The 20,396-nt window shown below is 47.6% G+C and overlaps 1 protein-coding gene across 1 annotated transcript in view; it reads right to left on the minus strand.

Moving 5' to 3' along the window:
* saraf (store-operated calcium entry-associated regulatory factor) overlaps nucleotides 1-19,192 on the minus strand; it is a 34,899-nt gene extending 15,707 nt beyond the window's left edge. The window contains exons 1-4 of the mRNA XM_038804462.1: nucleotides 19,038-19,192; nucleotides 17,984-18,162; nucleotides 11,146-11,545; nucleotides 5,917-6,037 (exon numbers count right to left, since the gene is read on the minus strand). Of these exons, the coding sequence (XP_038660390.1) occupies nucleotides 5,917-6,037; nucleotides 11,146-11,545; nucleotides 17,984-18,162; nucleotides 19,038-19,113 (776 nt within the window). The 5' untranslated portion in view covers nucleotides 19,114-19,192. The remainder of the gene's footprint in view (nucleotides 1-5,916; nucleotides 6,038-11,145; nucleotides 11,546-17,983; nucleotides 18,163-19,037) is intronic.
* Nucleotides 19,193-20,396: the final 1,204 nt, after the last annotated feature.

Raw genomic sequence — 20,396 nt, forward strand, 5'->3', positions numbered from 1 at the left:
TCGGGAAGAACATGGATCTTAGGGAATTCCACTACAAACCTTCCTCGAATCAGAAAAACTGTTAATCACTACTCTGTTTCTGTCACTCAACCAATTTCATATCCATGTCATTATTGTCCCTTTAATTCCATGAGTTATAACATTGCTCTCATATCTGTTGTGTGACACTTTATCAAATGCATTTTGGAAATCCATATACACCTTATCATCAATCCTCTCTGTTACCTCATCAAACAATTCCTGCAAGTTAGTTAAACATGATTTTCCCCTTAATAAAAAACATGTTGGACGTTTTTCCGTCCCCCCACCCCCGTTGGAATGAAGAATCCCGGGTGGGCAGCGTGAATCCCGCCCCACCGCAGACTGCCGTATTCTCCGGTGCTGGTTTTTGGGCGGGGTTCACGCCACGCCAGTCGGGGGCCGTTGGCAGCGCTGCCCCCCCCCCGGCAATTCTCCAGGCCCCGTTGGGCCGAGCAGCCGTCCGTTTTAGGTCAGTCCCGCCGACATGGGTTACGTGTGGTCCCACATGGCGGGACCTGGCAGGTAAGTCGGCGGGGCGATCCAACCCCGGGTGGGCCCCCCACGGTGGCCTGGGCCACGATCAGAGCCCACCGATCTGCAGGCGTGCCTGTGCCGTGGGGGCACTCCTTCCTTCCGCGCCGGTCCCTGTAGGGCTCCGCCATGGCCAGCGCGGAGGAGGCATGCACCAAAATACGCCAGCTGGTCTGCACATGCACGGAACCACACTGGCGGTTCCGTGCATGCGCAAGATCACGCCGGTCTTTCGGCGCATGTGCAAACCCGCGCCGTCTCTCCGGCACTTTCGGGGGATGCTGCAGAAGGGAAAATCCCACTGGTTATCTTTCCTTAATTAACCTGCATTTGCTGAAGAGACCATTTTGTCTCATATTACTGCCTTCCCCGCTACAGAGGTTGAACTAACTGGTTCAATTCCTGTACCAGCCTCCCCGAACAGGCACCGGAATGTGGTGACTAGGGGCTTTTCACAATAACTTCATTTGAAGCCTACTTGTGACAATAAGCGATTTTCATTTCATTTCATCTTAATCTCTATCCCTTTTGTCATCGAGGGAGATCTGGATTTCTTTGTCCTACCGAACTCCAAATTATTTCCTCTTTCAAAGTAGCCTATGGGTCACTGCATTTCCCACCAACCTTTGATTCCAATTTATCAGGCTGAAATTTATTCTTACCCCAGTTAATTATTTACTTTCGAGTTCCTTGTCCTTTTCCATAACCAACCTAAATCTTAAGATACAATGATCACTGTGCCCCTGCTGACATTGGATCCACTTGGCCCATCTCTTTCCCCATCTCTTTCCCAAGAACAAGGTCCAGCAGTGCCTCCTTTCACATACTAGAAAGGAACAACTACAGAAAATGTCCTGAACAACTTTAGGAATTTTTGTCCCTCTCTGTCCTTTATATTACTTGGGTGACCTATAGATTATACCAAGCAATGTAATTTCATTGTTTATGTTCCTTAGCTCCAGCCAAATAGATTATGTCCTTGATCTCCACCTCTGGGATGTCCTCTTTCTCCAGCACTGCAATGTTCTATGCTCTGCCACCCTCTGCCCACAACCCATGGGTGAAAATTTTAAAACATATCTCTAATTTCGCTACTTGTCCTGACTCAACATTTTCTGGTTTTAGTTAGGAGTCTATTATGTGGTGCCTTATCAACAGACTTGAAGAAATCCAAAGACATTTCCCCTACATTAACATTATCAATCCTGTAGTTTTCAATCAAGGCGATTGATCAAGCACCTTTCCTTTTGAACTCCATGCTGCATGCTTTTTATTATGTTTTTTCAATACATCTTTCAGCAAGGATTCTACAATCTTTTGACCACTATGTTAAGCTAATTTATCTACTCCCTTGATCCTTTTATCTTCCTTTTTAAATATGGAGATCACAATTGCTGTCCTCGAGCACCCTGCAATGTTCACACACATCTTCTACTCCTTCAAAGAATCGGCTCACCCTCGCGAGATGTGCTCTGTATACCACCTTCAGCTGTATCAGCCCCAATCTCGCTCACGAGGTGGATACGTTCGAAGCATGCTCCACCGGAAGCTCTGTATCTCCTTTCTGGCAAAATCTTGAACCTGCATGCATCTAAACATTTCCCCCTGCTCCAGCCCATACTTCACTTCTAACTCCTTCAATCCTGCAAACCGACCCCTAAGAAACATATATTTTAGTGTCTTAATCCCCCTTTTCCCTGGGGCCATCAGGAGCGGTGCTGTTGTGCTGTTGCTAGTGCTTTCAATCCCGACCCCCTTCACAAACTCGCCTCCATTCTGACCCACTGGGAATCAATCCCTCTGACCCAGCTCCGCACCTTCTCCACATTCGCCGCCCAGTAGTAATACATCAGGTTCGGAAGACCCAAACCCCCTGCCTGCCTTCCCCTCTGTAGCAGCACCTTTCTAACTCTGGCCACCTTCCCTCCCCACATGAACAAAGTAATCCTTCCTTCAATCTCTCTGAAAAAAGCCTTTGGCAAGAAAATCGGCAGGCATTGAAAAATAAACAGAAATCGCAGCAACACGTTCATTTTCACCACCTGTACCCAACCCGCCAGTGACAGAGGGAGACCATCCCACCTTGCCAGATCAGCTTTCACTGTACCCACCAAACTAGAAATGTTGTACCTGCGGAGCCCCCACTCCCAGGCAACCTGCACCCCCAGGTACCTAAAGTGAGTCCCTGCCCTATGGAATGGCAGCCCCCCCACCCCTACCACCAGCCCCAGCCAAAACACCACAAAATATTCACTCGTCTAGATTCAGCTTGTACCCAGAGAAAGATCCAAACACTCGAAGCAGCTCCAATATTCCCACTATCGACACACTCAGTTCCGACACGTATCACAGCAAGTCATCGGCATATAAGGACACCCAATGCTCTATCCGTCCCCGCACTATTCCTTTCCATACCCCAAACCTCTTAATGCGATAGTCAATGGCTGAATTGCGAGTGCAAACAGCAGGGGGGGGAACATAGGACATCCCCGCCTAGACCCATGATGGAGAGAAAAGTATCTCGAGCTGATGTTGCTTGCGCGGACACTCGCCCTCGGCTCCTTACATAGGTTTACCCAGTTCGCAAATCATGGTCCAATCCCAAACTGCTCCAGAACTGCCATCAAGTACCCCCATTCTACCCGGTCAAACACCTTCTCAGCGTCCAATGCCACAACCACCTCTGTTTCCTTCCCCTCCGCCGGTGCCATAATGATGTGCAATACCCTTCCAATGTTTGAAAAGAGCTGCCTCCCTCTCACGAACCCAGTCTGATCTTCACCCATCACCTTCGGGAGGCACTCTTCCAGCTTACCCGCCAGTACCGTGCCAATACTTATGCTTCCACATTCAAAAGTGATATGGGCCTATATGACCCCAACTCCGTCGGGTCCTTATCTTTTTTTAGCAACAGGGAAATCGATGCCTGCCCCAAAATTTGTGGCAGCACCTCCTTCCCTATCTCCTCTTGAAACATCCCCACCATCAGGGGTACCAGCTTATCCTTCAATGTTTTATAATATTCCACCGGAAACCCATCCGGCCCTGCCACCTTCCCCGACTGCATCCTCCCAATCGCATCTTTTATCTCCTGTTCCACTATCACTCCTTCTAATGTAGCCCTGTCCCCCTCCCCTAACCTCGGGTACTCCAATCCATCTAGAAATTCCTGCATCTCCTGGTCTCCCCCAGGTGGCTCTGACCTGTACAAACTCTCATAAAATTCGTCAAAGACTTTGTTAATCAGATCCAGAGCCACCACCAACTCCCATGTTCTGTCCCCCACCTGAACAATTTCCCTTACCGCTGCCTCCCTCCGGAGCTGACCTGCTAACATGCCCAGCCTTATCTCCATGCTCGTAAACTGCACCCCTTGCTCGTTTCAGTTGGCGCACTGTCTTCCTGGTAGATAGCCGGTCAAAACTCGCATGTAGTTCCTTCCTCTTTTCCAGCTTTGCTGGGTCTCCATCCTCTGCATAACTCCTATCTACCTCCAACAGGGGCTGTTTAGCACAGGGCTAAATCGCTGGATTTGCAAGCAGGCCAGCAGCACGGTTCGATTCCCGTAACAGCCTCCCCAAACAGGCGGCGGAATGTGGCGACGAGGGGCTTTTCACAGTAACTTCATTTGAAGCCTACTCATGACAATAAGCGATTTTCATTTCATTTCATATTACCCTCTGCCGATCCAACCTCTCCTCTTTGTCTACCCTGGCCTTAAACGAGATCACCTCACCCCCTCACCACTGCCTTTAAAGCCTCCCAGACAACTGCCTTCGACGCCTCACCCGTACAGTTGAAACTGACATGTTCCTCAATTACCTTTTCAATTTTGTCACAGAACTCCCAAAGGTCCTGCATCTAATTTCCACCTCGGCCTCCGAGCTACCCTTTGTCCAGTACCATATCCACCCAATGAGGAGCATGATCTGACACTGCAATTGCCGAGTATTCCGACCCTTTAACCCCAGCCAGCAAAGCCTTCCCATTAGCCTAGCCAACGCTTTTGCCCCCACCCCCGTTTTACCGCTACCCCTTGAGCCCTTCCGTCAAATCCAGAGTGGAATGCCTGACTAACCCAGCCCTTTTCAAGTCTCACCTGATCCTTCACCCTCAAGTGAGTCTCCTACAGCATTGCTAGGTCGGCTTTCATACTTTTAAGATGCGCAAGCACCCTTGACCTCTTGACCGGACCTCCTAACCCCCTCACATTCCACGTGACTATCCTAACTGGGGGGTCTCTCACCCCCCCATCCTTCTTATCCACCATCATCATACCACCGGGCCCTGCCCCATGAGCCTGACCCAGCCCTATCCATTATTAACATTGAGCCCCTTCCACCCCCCCCCCCCCAAACCCCCACCCCCGTCCACATTTCCTCTAGAAAAAACATCTCCCAGCAATTAGCTCGTCGACAAGTTCCCAATGTCAGTAACGAACTTCATCACTAGCCTCACGCACTGCATTCATAATCACTCACTTACCAACAATCCCCATAAATCAGGCATGATATGCAACATTTAAATGCCTACCTTACCCTCAGACATTTGGGTGCCAGAGCAAAGCACAAATACTTGCCATTAGCCTCAAAAGAAAGTCTTGCAAAGAGATCTAGCAAACTCTATGACAAAAATGTTACCACTCAACATCCAATTGATTACAGCACAGTTTGATGGGAATTCACGGTGAAAAGCTTCTTTGATATCACCAAGTCAAACAGCCAGTCACACTAAGGAATTTTCACAGGCGGTCAACAAGAAAATGAAGATGACTAATAATCAACTCGCCTTCAAACTTTTTTTTTTTTTTACAGAATGCAAAATAAAGATTGGGACATATACATGGGGCGAAAGCAGAACTCGAAATATCATGAAAAAAACTTAAAGAAATTGTTCTCCAAAAACAAAAACAAAAACAAACAAAAAAAAACAACAACAAAAAAAATCGAGCAGTTAATCACAATGGAGATACTTAACAATATTCCACATGGTTTTATCATGGATAAATCAATTAGTTACAGTTATTATTCAGATCATCGTTGAACTCCTAATTTCATCGCACTGATCAAGTTCACTTTTTATGGGAATTATGACATCAAAATGAGAATGGAAACATTCTCCACCAACCAATTACATTTGATGATTATTGGCTTGGATGGTCCACAGCACAACCAGTGGAAGGGCAGTAAACAACAAACTGCACTTTCTTTATTCATCTGTGTTTGTGCTACACCCTGAAGTTGTGGTCAAATTCAGAAGTGGTGCGTTGTCAAAAACTCTGCAAATTCTGGGCCTGATTTCAATAAAAATTATCAGATTAGAGACAAGGATTCTGATATGTCTTTCTGATTGTAAACTAAATACCTTCTGCTGCCAAGCAGGTATCCAAGCAAACCGCCTGCTCCCACTCCTGACCAAAATCCAGGTCCTGAGCGGGTACGTCGTGGAGGGACATCGCCACAAAACGTTTCCTCTGTTGTGTAATCTGAAAGCAAATACATGTGCAGATTACACAGGGTGAGAGAACCCTGTAAAAAGTAAAACAATAGGGGATGTTCCCCACTGAATGACAGGAGGAATCGGCAAGTCAAAGTAAAAAGAATGTTTGACAGCTTACAAGCAAAACATTTTCATTTTAAATTCAAATGAGGTCAGAACTGATGATAATTGCATTAAAGGATTAAAATGGAAAGACTATTTAAAGCGAGCGGACATAGGCTACAAGTGATTTCTGAGGTTTTTTGTTTTACTTTACATAGGGCACTTTAGTCTGAAAATAATTAGAGGATCAAACAGCACAGCAAAATGACCAAGAAAATGAAACAACATTAGAAGAAATCATGAAATTCACAAGGAAGAGACAGAATCAAATAGAATTAAGACCAAGAAACTGATTTAATATGAAGAGTAATTTGGCATAAATTATAAAGGATATTAATAATTTTTTTTTTCTATTCTGGGCCAGCATTTATTGCCCATCCCTGGATCACTAGTCCCGTGACAATACCACTGCCTCTCCTTAACAATCATCCATTACAAGGGTATGGACACACCCTGGGTAACTGACTGGCACATGTGGAAAACGAAAATGTCAGAGGACAGCCAAGAGGTGAGATCATTATATTATTATGGAGAGGTGAGATCATTATATTATTATGGAGAGGTGAGAGATTAAACAAGGTAGAGAGAGATTAAAAACATAATATCTGAAGGAAATACAAAACTCCAGTTCAGATCATTTTCATTCACTGGAATGAGCTAATGACTCAATAACCAAAAGGTGGTATACATGACACATATGCACCAAGTATAAACCAGTGCCCCTTGCCTCAATTATGAATTACATATTCAAGGCATTAAGAATTGCATCCAGATGATAAGAGATTATCTGGAAAAACAGCATCTGATTAGACAAAGTTAGCAGTGACTCAAAAGGGTGTGCCAGAGTTACTGTCCTCCCTTGTGGCACCGTTGAAAGAAATGAGGCAACTGCTATGTATGAGTCACCGAAGCCACCAGCAGTGTGCAAAGGTAGCAAAGATAGGATGATGGTCCATTTGGTCAGAGGAATAGAGCTCAAATTTTAATGAAGCTGCATTTGCAAACCTGGAGTAGAACCCTGGTGTTATGAAAAAAAACATTCAGGCACTGGAGAAGGGAGAGTGAAAATAAACTGATACAAGGTGGTACACCAGATTTATCAGGAGAAAGTGTGAACATTTAAATCAAGGAAGGGCCAATGTTGATATGCAGATGAATTGAAGATCAAAGAGTGTAAACAAGATAAATATAGAATTTACAGTGCAGAAGGAGGCCATCCGGCCCATCGAGTCTGCACTGGCCCTTGGAAAGATCACCCCACCCAAGCCCACACCACCATCCTATCCCCGTAACCCAGCAACCCCACCCAACCCTTTTGGACACCAAGGGCAATTTAGCATGGCCAATCCACCTAATGTGCACATCTTTGGACTGTGGGAGGAAACCGGAGCAAACCCACGCAGACACGGGAAGAACGTGCAGACTCCACACAAACAGTGACCAAGCCAGGAATCGAACCTGGGACCCTGGAGCTGTGAAGCAACTGTGCTAACCACTGTGATACCGTGCCACAATCAACATGTAAAATAGAGATTCTACAATGAAAGGGCATAGCCTCAAACTTGAATTTAATATATATTCATCATTCCTATTTTAACTCAATATATGGATGGACTATGCTTCCAGTGGTATCAGGAAATTCAACAAGTTGGGTAAAAAATACCTGCTTTTCAAAGGGGTGTTTGAAGTACTGAAAGATTTTAGTTTCCTAGATGTTCAAATGGCTGGATACCCAAAATGGTGTTCAGGACGTCCGGTGGCGACCATGGAGTCAGTGGTTGCATAAAGGGGCAACTCCGACTCGAAGGTGTTGGTTTGAGCTCTTTTTATCCCAAAGTGGGGCACTTTCGACAGGAAAGTGGAGGAGATGTTCCCCCTGTGAGTGGTATGTCTTCTGATTACCAGACCTGGCAGAAACAGGTTAAAGACCTGGCCAAGGAAGTGAAGGAGACCCATGACACAGTAGCAATTGGGAAGATGGCGGAGGGAGAAGGGGTGTCACAAGTTGGAAAACCTCAGATGGAGCAGTTGGTGGCGTTTATTAAAGAGGAGTTCCGCCAGCATCGAAAGGAGGTGCATGAGGATCGGTCGAAGGCCAGCGAGGGAGCGGTAGCACCCCTGAGAGGATCGATGGAGAGTGTTGAGAAGCGTCTGGAGATGCAGATCCGGGAGATGGAGATGGTGATGGCCGATCAGAGTGATTGGGTGGTGGCGTTGGGAGACAGGAGGTGGGGATCCTGGGGGACCTTTGCAAGGCACTAAGGAAAAAGGTAGAGGAGCAGGAGAACAGATTCAGAAGGTAAAATCTGCATATCGTTGGCTTGGCTGAGGACATGGAGAGATACATCACAAGGATGCTGACAGGACTGGTGAGGGATGGGGTGCTGGACAAGGCCCTGGAAGTGGATAGGGCACACTGGTCCCTAATGCAGAAGCCGAAAACGGGGGAAGCCACCATGGGCGGTGATTGTGAGGCTCCACCAAGTTTGTGGCCACAGAGAAGCGGAACTACGAATGGGAGGGGAACAGGGTCCAAATCTATCAAGACATTAGCGTGGAGCTGGGGAAAGGCGCGCCAGGTTCAGCAAGGCCAAAGCAATTTTATACCGAAGGCAGATCCGGTTGGGGTACTGTACCTGGTGAAACTGTGGGCGACTTTTGAAGGCCGGAAGTACTATTTTGAAACCCCAGAGGAGGCCAATGACTTCATCAGAGACCATAAACTGGGGGAGAACTAAATGTTGATGAGAGACGGAGGAGCTGGAACAACAGAGATCGGAAGATGCGGGTATTGTGAGGGTTGGAGGGTGAGGGCTTTTTCTTGGGTGGGGTGATCTTACCGTTGTGATTGTTTGTTAAGGGGCAACAAGTTTGTATGGGGAACAGTAGAGGGGAATGGAGGCACGAGCTTCTGTTAAGGTTCATAACATGAATGTACAGGGACTGAACAGGCTGGTGAAGACGTCTCGGGTCTTCACGCACTTGAGGAGCTTGAAGGTCGGGGTGGTCTTCCTATGGAGACGCACATCCAGGTGAACGATAAGGGATGGGTGTGTCAGGTATTTCACTCGGGGTTTGATTCAAAGTCACGGGGGGGGGGGGGGGGGTGGCCATTCTGCTGAATAAAAGGACAGGGTTTGTAGCTGCCAAGGACGCGTGGGATTCGGATGGGAGGTATAATGATAGTGAGCAGGGTGTTGGATTGGGGCGACGTGGACTGCGTGAAAGGGTTCCTGGGAACGATTCCGGACTTGGACACACATTAGTTGATTATGGAGGGTGATTTTAATTGCGTGCTGGAAGCAAGGGTGGATAGGTCGAGCCCTAAGTCAATGGGAAGATTGAGGATGGCGAAGGAGCTTATGGAAAGGATGGGAATGGTGGATCCGTGGCATTTTAGGAACCCCGGGAGAGAGGAAATACTCCTCCTTCTCGCACGTGTACAAGGTATACTCCAGAATTGACTTTATTGTAATGAGCCAAGCAGCGTTGGTGGGGGTGGTGTGGGCGGACTATGCGGTAGTCGTGATCTCAGACCCATGCGCCCCACTGGATGGAAGTCAGGCTTAGTTCAAGGCAGGAGCAGAGGCCGGGATGGAGATTAGATTCGGGGCTTTTGGCAGACAATAATGAGTTCCTGACGGATATGGCAACAGATTTACCGAGGATGTATAGTGAGGCTCTGGAGAAGGGGAAGCTACCGGAGACACTGACCCAGGCGTCGATCACACTAATCCAGAAGACGGGCAGGACCTGTTGGAGTCTGGGTCATATAGGCCCATATCACGGTTAAACACGGATGTGAAAGTGTTGGCCAAATTAGTGGAGGGGGAGATGGTGGTGGTCGTACAGGACCAAACGGATTTAGTAAAGGGGAGGCAGCTTTCAAGTAACATTAGGCAGTTATTAAATGTGATCATGACCCCATTGTAGGGAATGGGTAGTGGATGTGGTGGTCGCTGTGGAAGTGGAGAAGGCTTTTGACCGGGTGGAGTGGCAGTACCTGTTTCAGATTCTGGAGCGGTTTGGGTTTTGGCCGAAGTTTCTGGCATGGGTGCATCTGTTGTACGTGCCCCAGTGGCGGGTTTATGGACAAGCAAGAGGAGTTCATGGAGCTTTGGGTTGCACAGAGGAACTGGGAGGGGGTGTTTGGGATGCTATCACAAATTGAGGGAGTAAAGGACAGGCCGCGCCCTATGGTGGCGATTTTTGGGGTTTCGGAAATGCCGGGGCTGATGGATGGGAGGAAGGCCGAAATTGTGGCCTCTGCCTCTCTTGTTGCCCGGCAAAGGATTCTGTTGGAATGGCGGTCAGCAAAGCCAATGGGGGTGGCAGCCTGGCTAGAGGACCTGTACATCTTTCTGCAGCTGGAAAAGATCAAGTTTGAATTGAGGAGATCAGCGGAGGGCATTGAGACGCGATGGGGACTGTTCATGACCACCATATTTGAGGAATTGTTCGTCATGGGGTGGGGAGGGGGGGGGGGGGGTGAAAAGGGAGAAAATTTGCACGAACTGTGAGGTGTGGAGAATGTTTTTTCATTTATATTTTTGTACTTTTGAACATGTTTGGAATAAAACTTTTTTTTTGAAATGGTGTTCAGAATTGAGGTGTTTTGATGAGGCATTTTGATCAGAAAAATACAGAAAACTATTTTTATTGATGGCAAATCAGCAACCTGAAGGTGTGCAGATAAGATGATCACCAAAGGGATAGATTAGGAAATTGTTTTTCCACAGAAATGTTTGTTAAATAAAGAATACCCTTGCAAGAAGAAAGGATAGAAACGGAATTTGTAGCAGTTTTTAAAATTTGAAAGGATAAATACTTGGAAAAAAAAACTTAAAAAGAGACTGGGATTAAATGGATGACTTGTTCAGAGATGGCGCAGCACAATAGGCTAAATAGCCTCCCATGTGATAAAACTCAATATTTTAATCATTATTGCTTTCGATGTCTATACAGTCTTGTATTATCTTTTGGTGGATTTACCTCTGTAGGCTGGTTTAAAGCCAGGAGGCGGCGGTTGTGCAGAAGGACCTGCACCGTTGCAAGAATCGTCAGGATTTTGGTCGCTGCATTCCTGAAACCTGTTCCTGTTCTGTTGGTTTCTTAAACACACTATGTACACCAGATAGGCAAGGCCAAACAGTACCAGAATCACCGCAAAATTGAATGAATCATCTGAAGCTGCGGTAGTTGCATCCGGTTCACGAGCAAATCCAGAGTTAGTTTTCTTTCTCCGTAGGCCTACCTCGGTAAGCTCTATGACATATTCCAGTCCGCAAGATCCCTTCAAAATATAAGGATCTTCTGGATAGTTATATCCTTCACAACTGACTGTGATTGCTCCAAATCGATACGCAGTGTCCATATCTGTCTTGCATTCCCACTGTGAGTGTGTGTCCGGGTTGGTTGAAGGGTGGAGAATACATAAAATAAAGTTATTAGAAATTTACTTGCATCAATTAATTGTCTTATTGTTTGTATACAAAGACAGTCATAGACTAATATAGCACAGGAGGAAGCCTTCTCAACTTGCCTATATTGGCTTTTTGAAAGGGCTGTCCAATTAGTCCCATTCTTCTGCTCTTTCCCCACAACCTTACAATTTTTTTTCTGTTTTCATGTATATGTTCAATATCTTTTGAAAAGTTACTATCAAATCTGCTCCATCATCCTTTCAGGCAGCACATCAGGTCTCAATGGGTAAAGGACAGTCTCATCTCTTGAGGTTCTTTTTCCCCTTTAACAGAATGTTCTCCAGGTATATATTTAATTTGCTAAGCAGCCCCACGGTCTCCCATAACAGTCCAGTCCATACATTCACACCATCTTCTGCATTAGTGATTAAATCAAATCCCTACCTTGAAGCTTGAGTCTAGTTTCATAATATCTCACTGTGTTAAACATATTGCCAATTATCTTATTTCAGATATTAAATACTTCCCCACACGTGGGTTTGAGTAGGGTGATCATGGCTCGGCACAACATCGAGGGCCGAAGGGCCTGTTCTGTGCTGTACTGTTCTATGTTCTATAAACATTCCTAGTTCTATGTTCTATAAACATTCCCAGTTTCTGAAGTCTCTTTTCGCAACAAAGGTATTAATCTCAGACATCAGTTGCTATTTCCTGAACAATCTCAAATGCCTAACTCTCCTTAATGCGGTGACCGATGTGGAGCATAGAGTCCCTACAGTGCAGAAGGAGGCCATTCAGCCCTTTGACTCTAGACCACCCCTCCAAAAGCGCACTCTAACTAGGCCCATTCCCTCTCCCCGCACATTGATCAGGCCAATCCACCTAACCTGCACATCTTTGGACTGCGGGAGGAAATCAGAGCTCCCAGAGGAAACCCACACAACCAGAGGGAAACGTACAACTCCACCCAGTCACCCAAGGCCAGAATCAAACCCTAGCCCTGTGAGGCAGCAGTGCTAACCACTCTGCCACAGAGCTGTGTACTAATGCAAGACCAATAACTCAGATTCAATTACTCTATTCCACTCGCTATATAACACCTGATCCCATTTGCTATTTCATCACTGTCACAAGCTGTGCTAATGATTTTAGTTATCTACCTTTCAGTATTCCCAGAATCATCTACTGTGTTATCTCCTGTCGAAAAATGCCATTCCGTTTATATCCCACACGGGTTTTACAGGTTAGGGATTATTAACTACCTTGTGGCAATATTTCAATTTATTAATTAATAATACAAAACAATCAGCAATACACTGAAAACATCCACAATGCACCAAAAACAGAAAACAATGAATAATCAATATGAAAACAAAATCACCAGCTTTCATACAATTTACAGTGCAGAAAGAGGCCATTCAGCCCATCGAGTCTGCACCGGCCCTTGGAAAGAGCATCCTACCCAAGCCCACGCCTCCACCCCATCGCCCACGCCTCCACCCCATCGCCCACGCCTCCACCCCATCGCCCACGCCTCCACCCCATCGCCCACGCCTCCACCCCATCGCCCACGCCTCCACCCCATCGCCCACGCCTCCACCCCATCGCCCACGCCTCCACCCCATCGCCCACGCCTCCACCCCATCGCCCACGCCTCCACCCCATCGCCCACGCCTCCACCCCATCGCCCACGCCTCCACCCCATCGCCCACGCCTCCACCCCATCGCCCACGCCTCCACCCCATCGCCCACGCCTCCACCCCATCGCCCACGCCTCCACCCCATCGCCCACGCCTCCACCCCATCGCCCACGCCTCCACCCCATCGCCCACGCCTCCACCCCATCGCCCACGCCTCCACCCCATCGCCCACGCCTCCACCCCATCGCCCACGCCTCCACCCCATCGCCCACGCCTCCACCCTATCGCCCACGCCTCCACCCTATCCCATCCCCGTAACCCCAACTAGTCTTTTTTTGGACACGAAGGATAATTTACCATGGCCAATCCACCTAACCTGCACACCTTTGGACTGTGGGAGGAATCCGGAGCACCCGGAAGAAACCCATGCAGACACGGGGAGAACGTGCAGACTCCGCACAGACAGTGACCCAAGCCGGGAATCGAATCTGGGACCCTGGAGCTGTGAAGCAACTGGGCTAACCACTGCGCTACCGTGTTACCCTTTCTACAAAGGCATTCAAGACATTCAGTCATCACAAGTGTACAGGGGCATTTCAAGCACAAATTGAGGCCAAATATTATTGGATATTGAGGGTACGTGATGTCCCAGCAAAATATCAAAAGCAAAAAATAACCAATTTGAAAGTTGTGGTGGTAAGGTGAGGCCTTAAGTTGTGGACACTGCTCAAGCCAGTCAAGAGAAAGTGTGCCATGTGGGCAACACCACAACGTCATCAGACCAAGGTCATCTTTTCCAAAACAGGCTTGCATTATGTACCACTTTTACTAACCATAGGACGCACAAGCCAGCACACACAGCCCCCGCCCAGCCCACATCGGTGGATAAGCGCCCAAACAAGAAGCGCAGACCAAATGCAGGGCACGGCAGGAGAGGGAGAGAGAGAACACCCGTCTCCCCATGAGGGGGGGAACAGTTCAACCCAAAAACAGTTCCATTACAAAAGAGATCCGAGACAAAATACAGGGTAACCACAAAACAGACACATTGCAAAAAAAAAATAATCCAACAATCAAGAAGATAAAGCCCACCCGCAGCTCCAGCAGCAGCACCACATCGGTGGAAAGGCACCTACAAGCAACCCTGAACATTGAAAAAGGACAGGTGGAGTACGCATTTGGAGAGAGAAATAACACCCCTTCCCTTCAGCAGCACCATCAGACCATATGACATAGGAGCAGAATTAGGCCATTCAGCCCATCGTGTCTGCTCCGCCATTCTTTTTTTAAAATTCATTTACGGGGTGTGGGCGCCGCTGGTTAGGCCAGCATTTATTGCCCATCCCTAGTTGCCCTTCAGAAGATGGTGGTGAGTTGCCTTCTTGAATCTCTGCAGTCCTTGAGGTGTAGGTATACCCACTGTGCTGTAGGGAGAGAGTTCCAGGATGTTGCCCCAGAGACAGTGAAGGGCAACGATATATTACCAAGTCAGGCTGGTGACTGACTTGGAGGGGAACCTCCAGGTGGTGGGATTCCCAGGTATCTACATAGAACAGTACAGCACAGAACAGGCCCTTCGGCCCTCGATGTTGTGCCGAGCAATGATCACCCTACTCAAACCCACGTATCCACCCTATACCCGTAACCCAACAACCCCCCCCTTAACCTTACTTTTTAGGACACTACGGGCAATTTTAGCATGGCCAATCCACCTAACCCGCACATTTTTGGACCGTGGGAGGAAACCGGAGCACCCGGAGGAAACCCACGCACACACGGGGAGGATGTGCAGACTCCGCACAGACAGTGACCCAAGCCGGAATTGAACCTGGGACCCTGGAGCTGTGAAGCATTTATGCTAACCACCATGCTACCGTGCTGCCCTCTAGATGGTAGTGGTCGTGGGTTTTAGAGGAGCTGTATTATGAACCTTGGTGAGTTACTGCAATGCATCTTGTAGATGATACACACGGCTGCCACTGTTCTTCGGTGGTGGATGGTTTGAATGTGTGTCGAAGGAGGAGCAATCAAGCGGGCTGCTTGGTCCTCAATGGTGTCGAGCTTCTCGAGTGTTGTTGGACCTGCACTCATCCAGGCAAGTGGAGAGTATTCCATTACACTCCTGACTTGTGCCTTGTAGATAGTGGGCAGGCTTGAGGGGGTTCGGAGGTGAGTTACTCGCCGCAGGATTCCTAGTCTTTGACCTGCCCTGGTAGCCACAGTAATACTGTGGCTAGTCCAGTTCAGTTTCTGATCAATGTTATTCCATCGTGGCTGATACGTTTCTCATCCCCATTCGCCTACTTTCTCCCTGGATCCCCCTATTACTCAAGAACCTATCAATCTCTGTCTTAAAGACTCTCTGATTTGGTCTCCACTGCCTTCTGCAGCAAAGGCTTCCACAGATTTACCAGCCTCTGGTTGAATAACTTCTCCTCATCTCAATTTTAAAGGACTGTCCCTTCTGTCTGAAGCTATGCCCTCAGATTCTAGTTTTTCTTACAAGTGGAAACATCCTCTCCACGTTCACTCTATCCAGGCTTCGCAGCATCCTGTAAGTTTCAATAAGATCCCCCCTCATCCTTCTAAACTCCATCAAGTACAGACCCAGAGTCCTCAACCGCTCCTCATGTGAGATGTCCTTTGTTTCAGGGATCATTCTTGTGAACTTCCTCTGGACCCTTTCCCAGGTCAGCACATCCTTCCTTAGATACGGGGCCCAAACCTGCTCACAGTACTCCAAATGGGGTCTGACCAGAGTCTTGTACAGCCTCAGAAGAACATTTCTGATCTCGTATTCTAGCCCTTTCGTCCTGAATATTAACACTGTATTTGCCTTCCTAATTGCTGACTGAATTTGCGCGTTAACCTTAAGAGAATCTTGAATTGGACTCCCAAGTCCCTTTGTGCTTCTGATTTCCAAAGCCTTTTCCCCATTTAGAAAATAATCTGTCCCTCCATTCTTCCTACCAAAGTGAATAACCTCACTTTCCCATCTTGTATTCCATCAGCCACTTCTTTGCCCACTCTCCTAGCCTGTCTAAGACCTTCTGCAGCCCGCTTGCTTCCTCAATACTAACTGTCCTTCTACAGATTTTTGTATCATCTGCAACCTTAGCAACAGTGCACTCCGTTCCTTCTTCCAGATCATTCATGAATATTGTGAAAAGTTGTGGTCCTTGCACTGACCCCTGAGGCACACAACTCGTCACCGTACAACTGGAATTTTTTGAAAACAAAGTTTGAAGAATTATAGCTCAATAGTCCCTAAAATAAAATTTCATATTTGTGGAATGTCATATTTCTCCATTCTGATAAATAAATTTCCATTTTTAAAATAATTTTATTCAGGAAAGGAGATATCAGTGCCAGAGATCGCAAGATCTTTTGAGGAGCTTTCTTCAAGGCCAGCAGCAAACACCATTGCCTAGCTGCAGACCATGGGCTGGATTCACCACTAGCAGGGTGCTCCGTTTTGCCGGCAGCCCAGGGGTTTCACGACACCGTGGGGCTGCCCCACAATGGGAAACGCCATTGACCAGCCGGCGTAACAGAGCATCCCGCCGGCAGGGTGAAGTAGAAATGTGCTGTGGCAGGGCGGAAAATCCAGCCCCATAAAATTTAGGTCACCAAATTCAATGTCAAAATTAATTACAGAAAGCAAAATAAAGAGTGGGATGGAACAACGGGGTTAACACAGAGGTAAGGGACAGAAAGAAACATGTTAAAACATTAACATTTCCAATACCAATTAAAATTTGAAAGAATGAGACAGCGATTTTGAGACTTATCACACGTAACAGGGTACTCATAACCGTAACTTTTTCTGGAGTGCTTTATCTGTAGCTAGAAGTACAGCAACTTCGTGCCCCTCACCACATTTGAATGGGGAGTCATTATCTGGAAGCCTTCGAAGGAGCACTGTACCATGGAGAGCAACTTTCTGATTTTGTGCTCAACTATGCACTCAAACGGAATTTGCTGTCTGATTGCCAAATAAATAAATGTTCAGTACTGTTAGCCTCACCATTAATCTACTGAAAGATCCAGTCCACTATGATAGGCATTTATCATCACACTCTATTCCCTGTGGTGCAAACAATTTGTGGAACTTTGTACCGAGGAATGTCCTGTATTTTCTTGCCACATGTGTCTTGGCTGAGTTTCTCACCAGATTGGGCAGCAGGGTAGCATGGTGGTTAGCATAAATGCTTCACAGCTCCAGGGTCCCAGGTTCGATTCCCGGCTGGGTCACTGTCTGTGTGGAGTCTGTACGTCCTCCCCCTGTGTGCGTGGGTTTCCTCCGGGTGCTCCGGTTTCCTCCCACAGTCCAAAGATGTGCGGGTTAGGTGGATTGGCCATGCTAAATTGCCCGTAGTGTCCTAATAAAAGTAAGGTTAAGGGGGGGTTGTTGGGTTACAGGTATAGGGTGGATACGTGGGTTTGAGTAGGGTGATCATGGCTCGGCACAACATTGAGGGCCGAAGGGCCTGTTCTGTGCTGTACTGTTCTATGTTCTATGTACTGACAATAATGTAATCTTGAAAGGGCACCACTTTTCCTCTGTACTTCTCCATATGAAGTCTTGTCAAGTTTCCATCCTTCAACCCACAAAATACAATTTCTCAAAATTGATCATTCGTGTTGTAATCCTCTCCTGCTTCAACATCAAACTCCACCTAAGTAGCGAGTGTAACTCTCATTGTAACTTTACCCAATGCCATCTGGTAACAATTAGAAATTAGACTAGAACATTCAGCTGCATACCTGTACATCATAGCCATCCCAGCCTTTATTATAACACTGCACCACTTTTGGAAAGAAGGCCTTACAGCCAGCTGTTCCACCAACACACTGCAGCTGGGGCACAGGACTTGATCTGCGTCCAGTGGTATACCGTCCACTATACAATGTCAGAGCCTGGACTTCTCGGAGAAGGACTCTTTCTGGAGATGAAAAGAGATATTAATAGCCATTTTCACCAAAGAATTATTGACTCACATTATCCATCCTTCTATATTTAACTTCAGACTTGAGGGGTTGGCAGGGGAGAGGGTAGGGATTAACATATTTGTGAATGCAGCCAGTTGATCAAGTTGATTATAATCGTGAATGGAGAGTGACGAATATAGCTCAGTAATCTGAGGACAATTAACAAAAGGCAACTAATGCTGCTCAGTGGAAGTAATCAACAGTTAGTGTTGATTATGCCACTCAAAATGAGTTCTGGGGCAATAGACATCACTCATTGGCAACTAATGGTGTTGACTGTAGCTCAGTTAGCAGCACTCATCTCCAAGTCAGAAGGTTGTGGATTGAGGAAGAGCTGCTGAGATATTAAACCGCGATTCTGTCCGCTCTCTCAGGTGAACCTGAAAGATCCTGCAGCACCATTTTATTTTCTTTATTCCTTCATGGAATGTGGGGGTCGCTGGCAAGGTCAGCATTTGTTGCACACCCCTAACTTTCCTCGAAACAGACTCTCTGTATCTTTATTGCTGATCCTAAGACGTCATTTTTTTTAAAGGGCAGTGGAAATTCAGAAGACCCCTCCCCCCGCCCCTCCAAAAGGTGGCCAACTGATTATAACGCTGAGTTTAATTGATTTCTGTTAAGCAGAATTTTAAGAGTTACAGATCCATAACGGTGATAAGAGGCAGGTCACGCATTGGCCATGATGTGAGTGAATGGCGGAACAGGCTGTAGGGGCAGAATGGCCTCCTCCTGGTCCTTTTATTAACAGACGGTCGGGCTTTCTTCATGGGGCCCAAAAGCCAGATTGTGGTGGAGAAAAACTGAGGGCGCCCCTGCTCAGCCCTACCTGAATCGTGCGCTCCCTTCGCCTGCATCAGGAGCTGCAGCAGCCACAGGCAAGAGCACAGGCCGAAGGCAGACATCTTTCAGCACTCCACTGAGCAGCTGCCAGGTAGAGAGAACGCATGCGCACTCAGCTCCACTAGCCAAGCGCACAATGCAATGACGCAGCATGCGCGTAAGTCCGCGCGCGGCCTCTGCTGATGTCATTGCCGATTAGGCACCGCCCATTTCGTTGATGATGAGTGGCTCCGCCCCCTCGCCCCCACCTCTCACCCTGCCCCAATTTCTCGTGTATCTCACTCGCTCCCCGCCACTCCCTCCCTATCTCTCCACTTCTCAGACTCCACTTCCTGCCCATTTTTCCACTCCATCCCTCAAACTCCTTCCCTATCCCTCCAACTCCACTCCCTCCCTATCCGTCCACTCCATTCCTCAAACTCCCACCCTATCCCTCCAACTCCACTCCCTCCCCATCCCTCTAACTCCACCTTCCCTTCACTCCATCCCTCCACTCCACCTTTCCATTCTAACTCCATCCTCTCCACTCCCTCCATCCCTCCAACTCTATTCATAGAGGTTCTCAGAATTTACAGTGCAGAAGGAGGCCATTTGGCTCTTGAAAAGAGCACCTTACTCAAACCCACGGCTCCACCCTATCCCAGTAACCCCACCTAATCCCTCCAACTCCACTCCCTACCCTCTTTATCCCTCCAACTCCACTCACTGCCCATCCCCCAACACTCCCAACCCTCCTAATCCCTCCAACTCCACTCACTGCCCATCCCTCCAACTCTACTCTCCCCTCCAACTCCACTCCTTCCCCAAACCTCCAACTCCACCCCCTGCCCATTCCTCCACTCCATCTCCACCCCATCCCTCCAAGTCCACCCCATTCCTCCACTCCCACCCCATTCCTCCACTCCCTGCCCATCCCCAAACTCCACTCCTTCCCCATCCCCCCAACTCCATTCACTTCACTCTCTCCCCATCCCTCCACTCCCTCCCCATTTCCCCAACTCCATTCCCACCCCATCCCTCCAACTCCACGTCCTTCAACTCCGCTCCATTCCATCCCCCCAATTACAATCCCTCCCCAGTCCTCCAACCTTTCTTCATAAGACAACCCACCCATTCCAGGTATTAGTCTGCTAAACCTTCTCTGAATTGCTTCCAATGCATTTACGTCTTTCCTTAAATAAGGTGATTGTTCTTACGAACATTTGACAAAGTTCCTTTTTGAACCAAGTCCATCCCCTTCCCCATCACTGGACCAGTTCTTGTGCATTTTTGAACTTCAGATGAAGGCACAGGTACACTATCCACGAGGGAGAAATACAAAATATCAGCGAAACATCCTACCGGA

Source organism: Scyliorhinus canicula, chromosome 8 (genome assembly GCF_902713615.1).
Source record: "Scyliorhinus canicula chromosome 8, sScyCan1.1, whole genome shotgun sequence".
In the NCBI taxonomy this organism is placed as follows: Eukaryota; Metazoa; Chordata; class Chondrichthyes; order Carcharhiniformes; family Scyliorhinidae; genus Scyliorhinus; species Scyliorhinus canicula.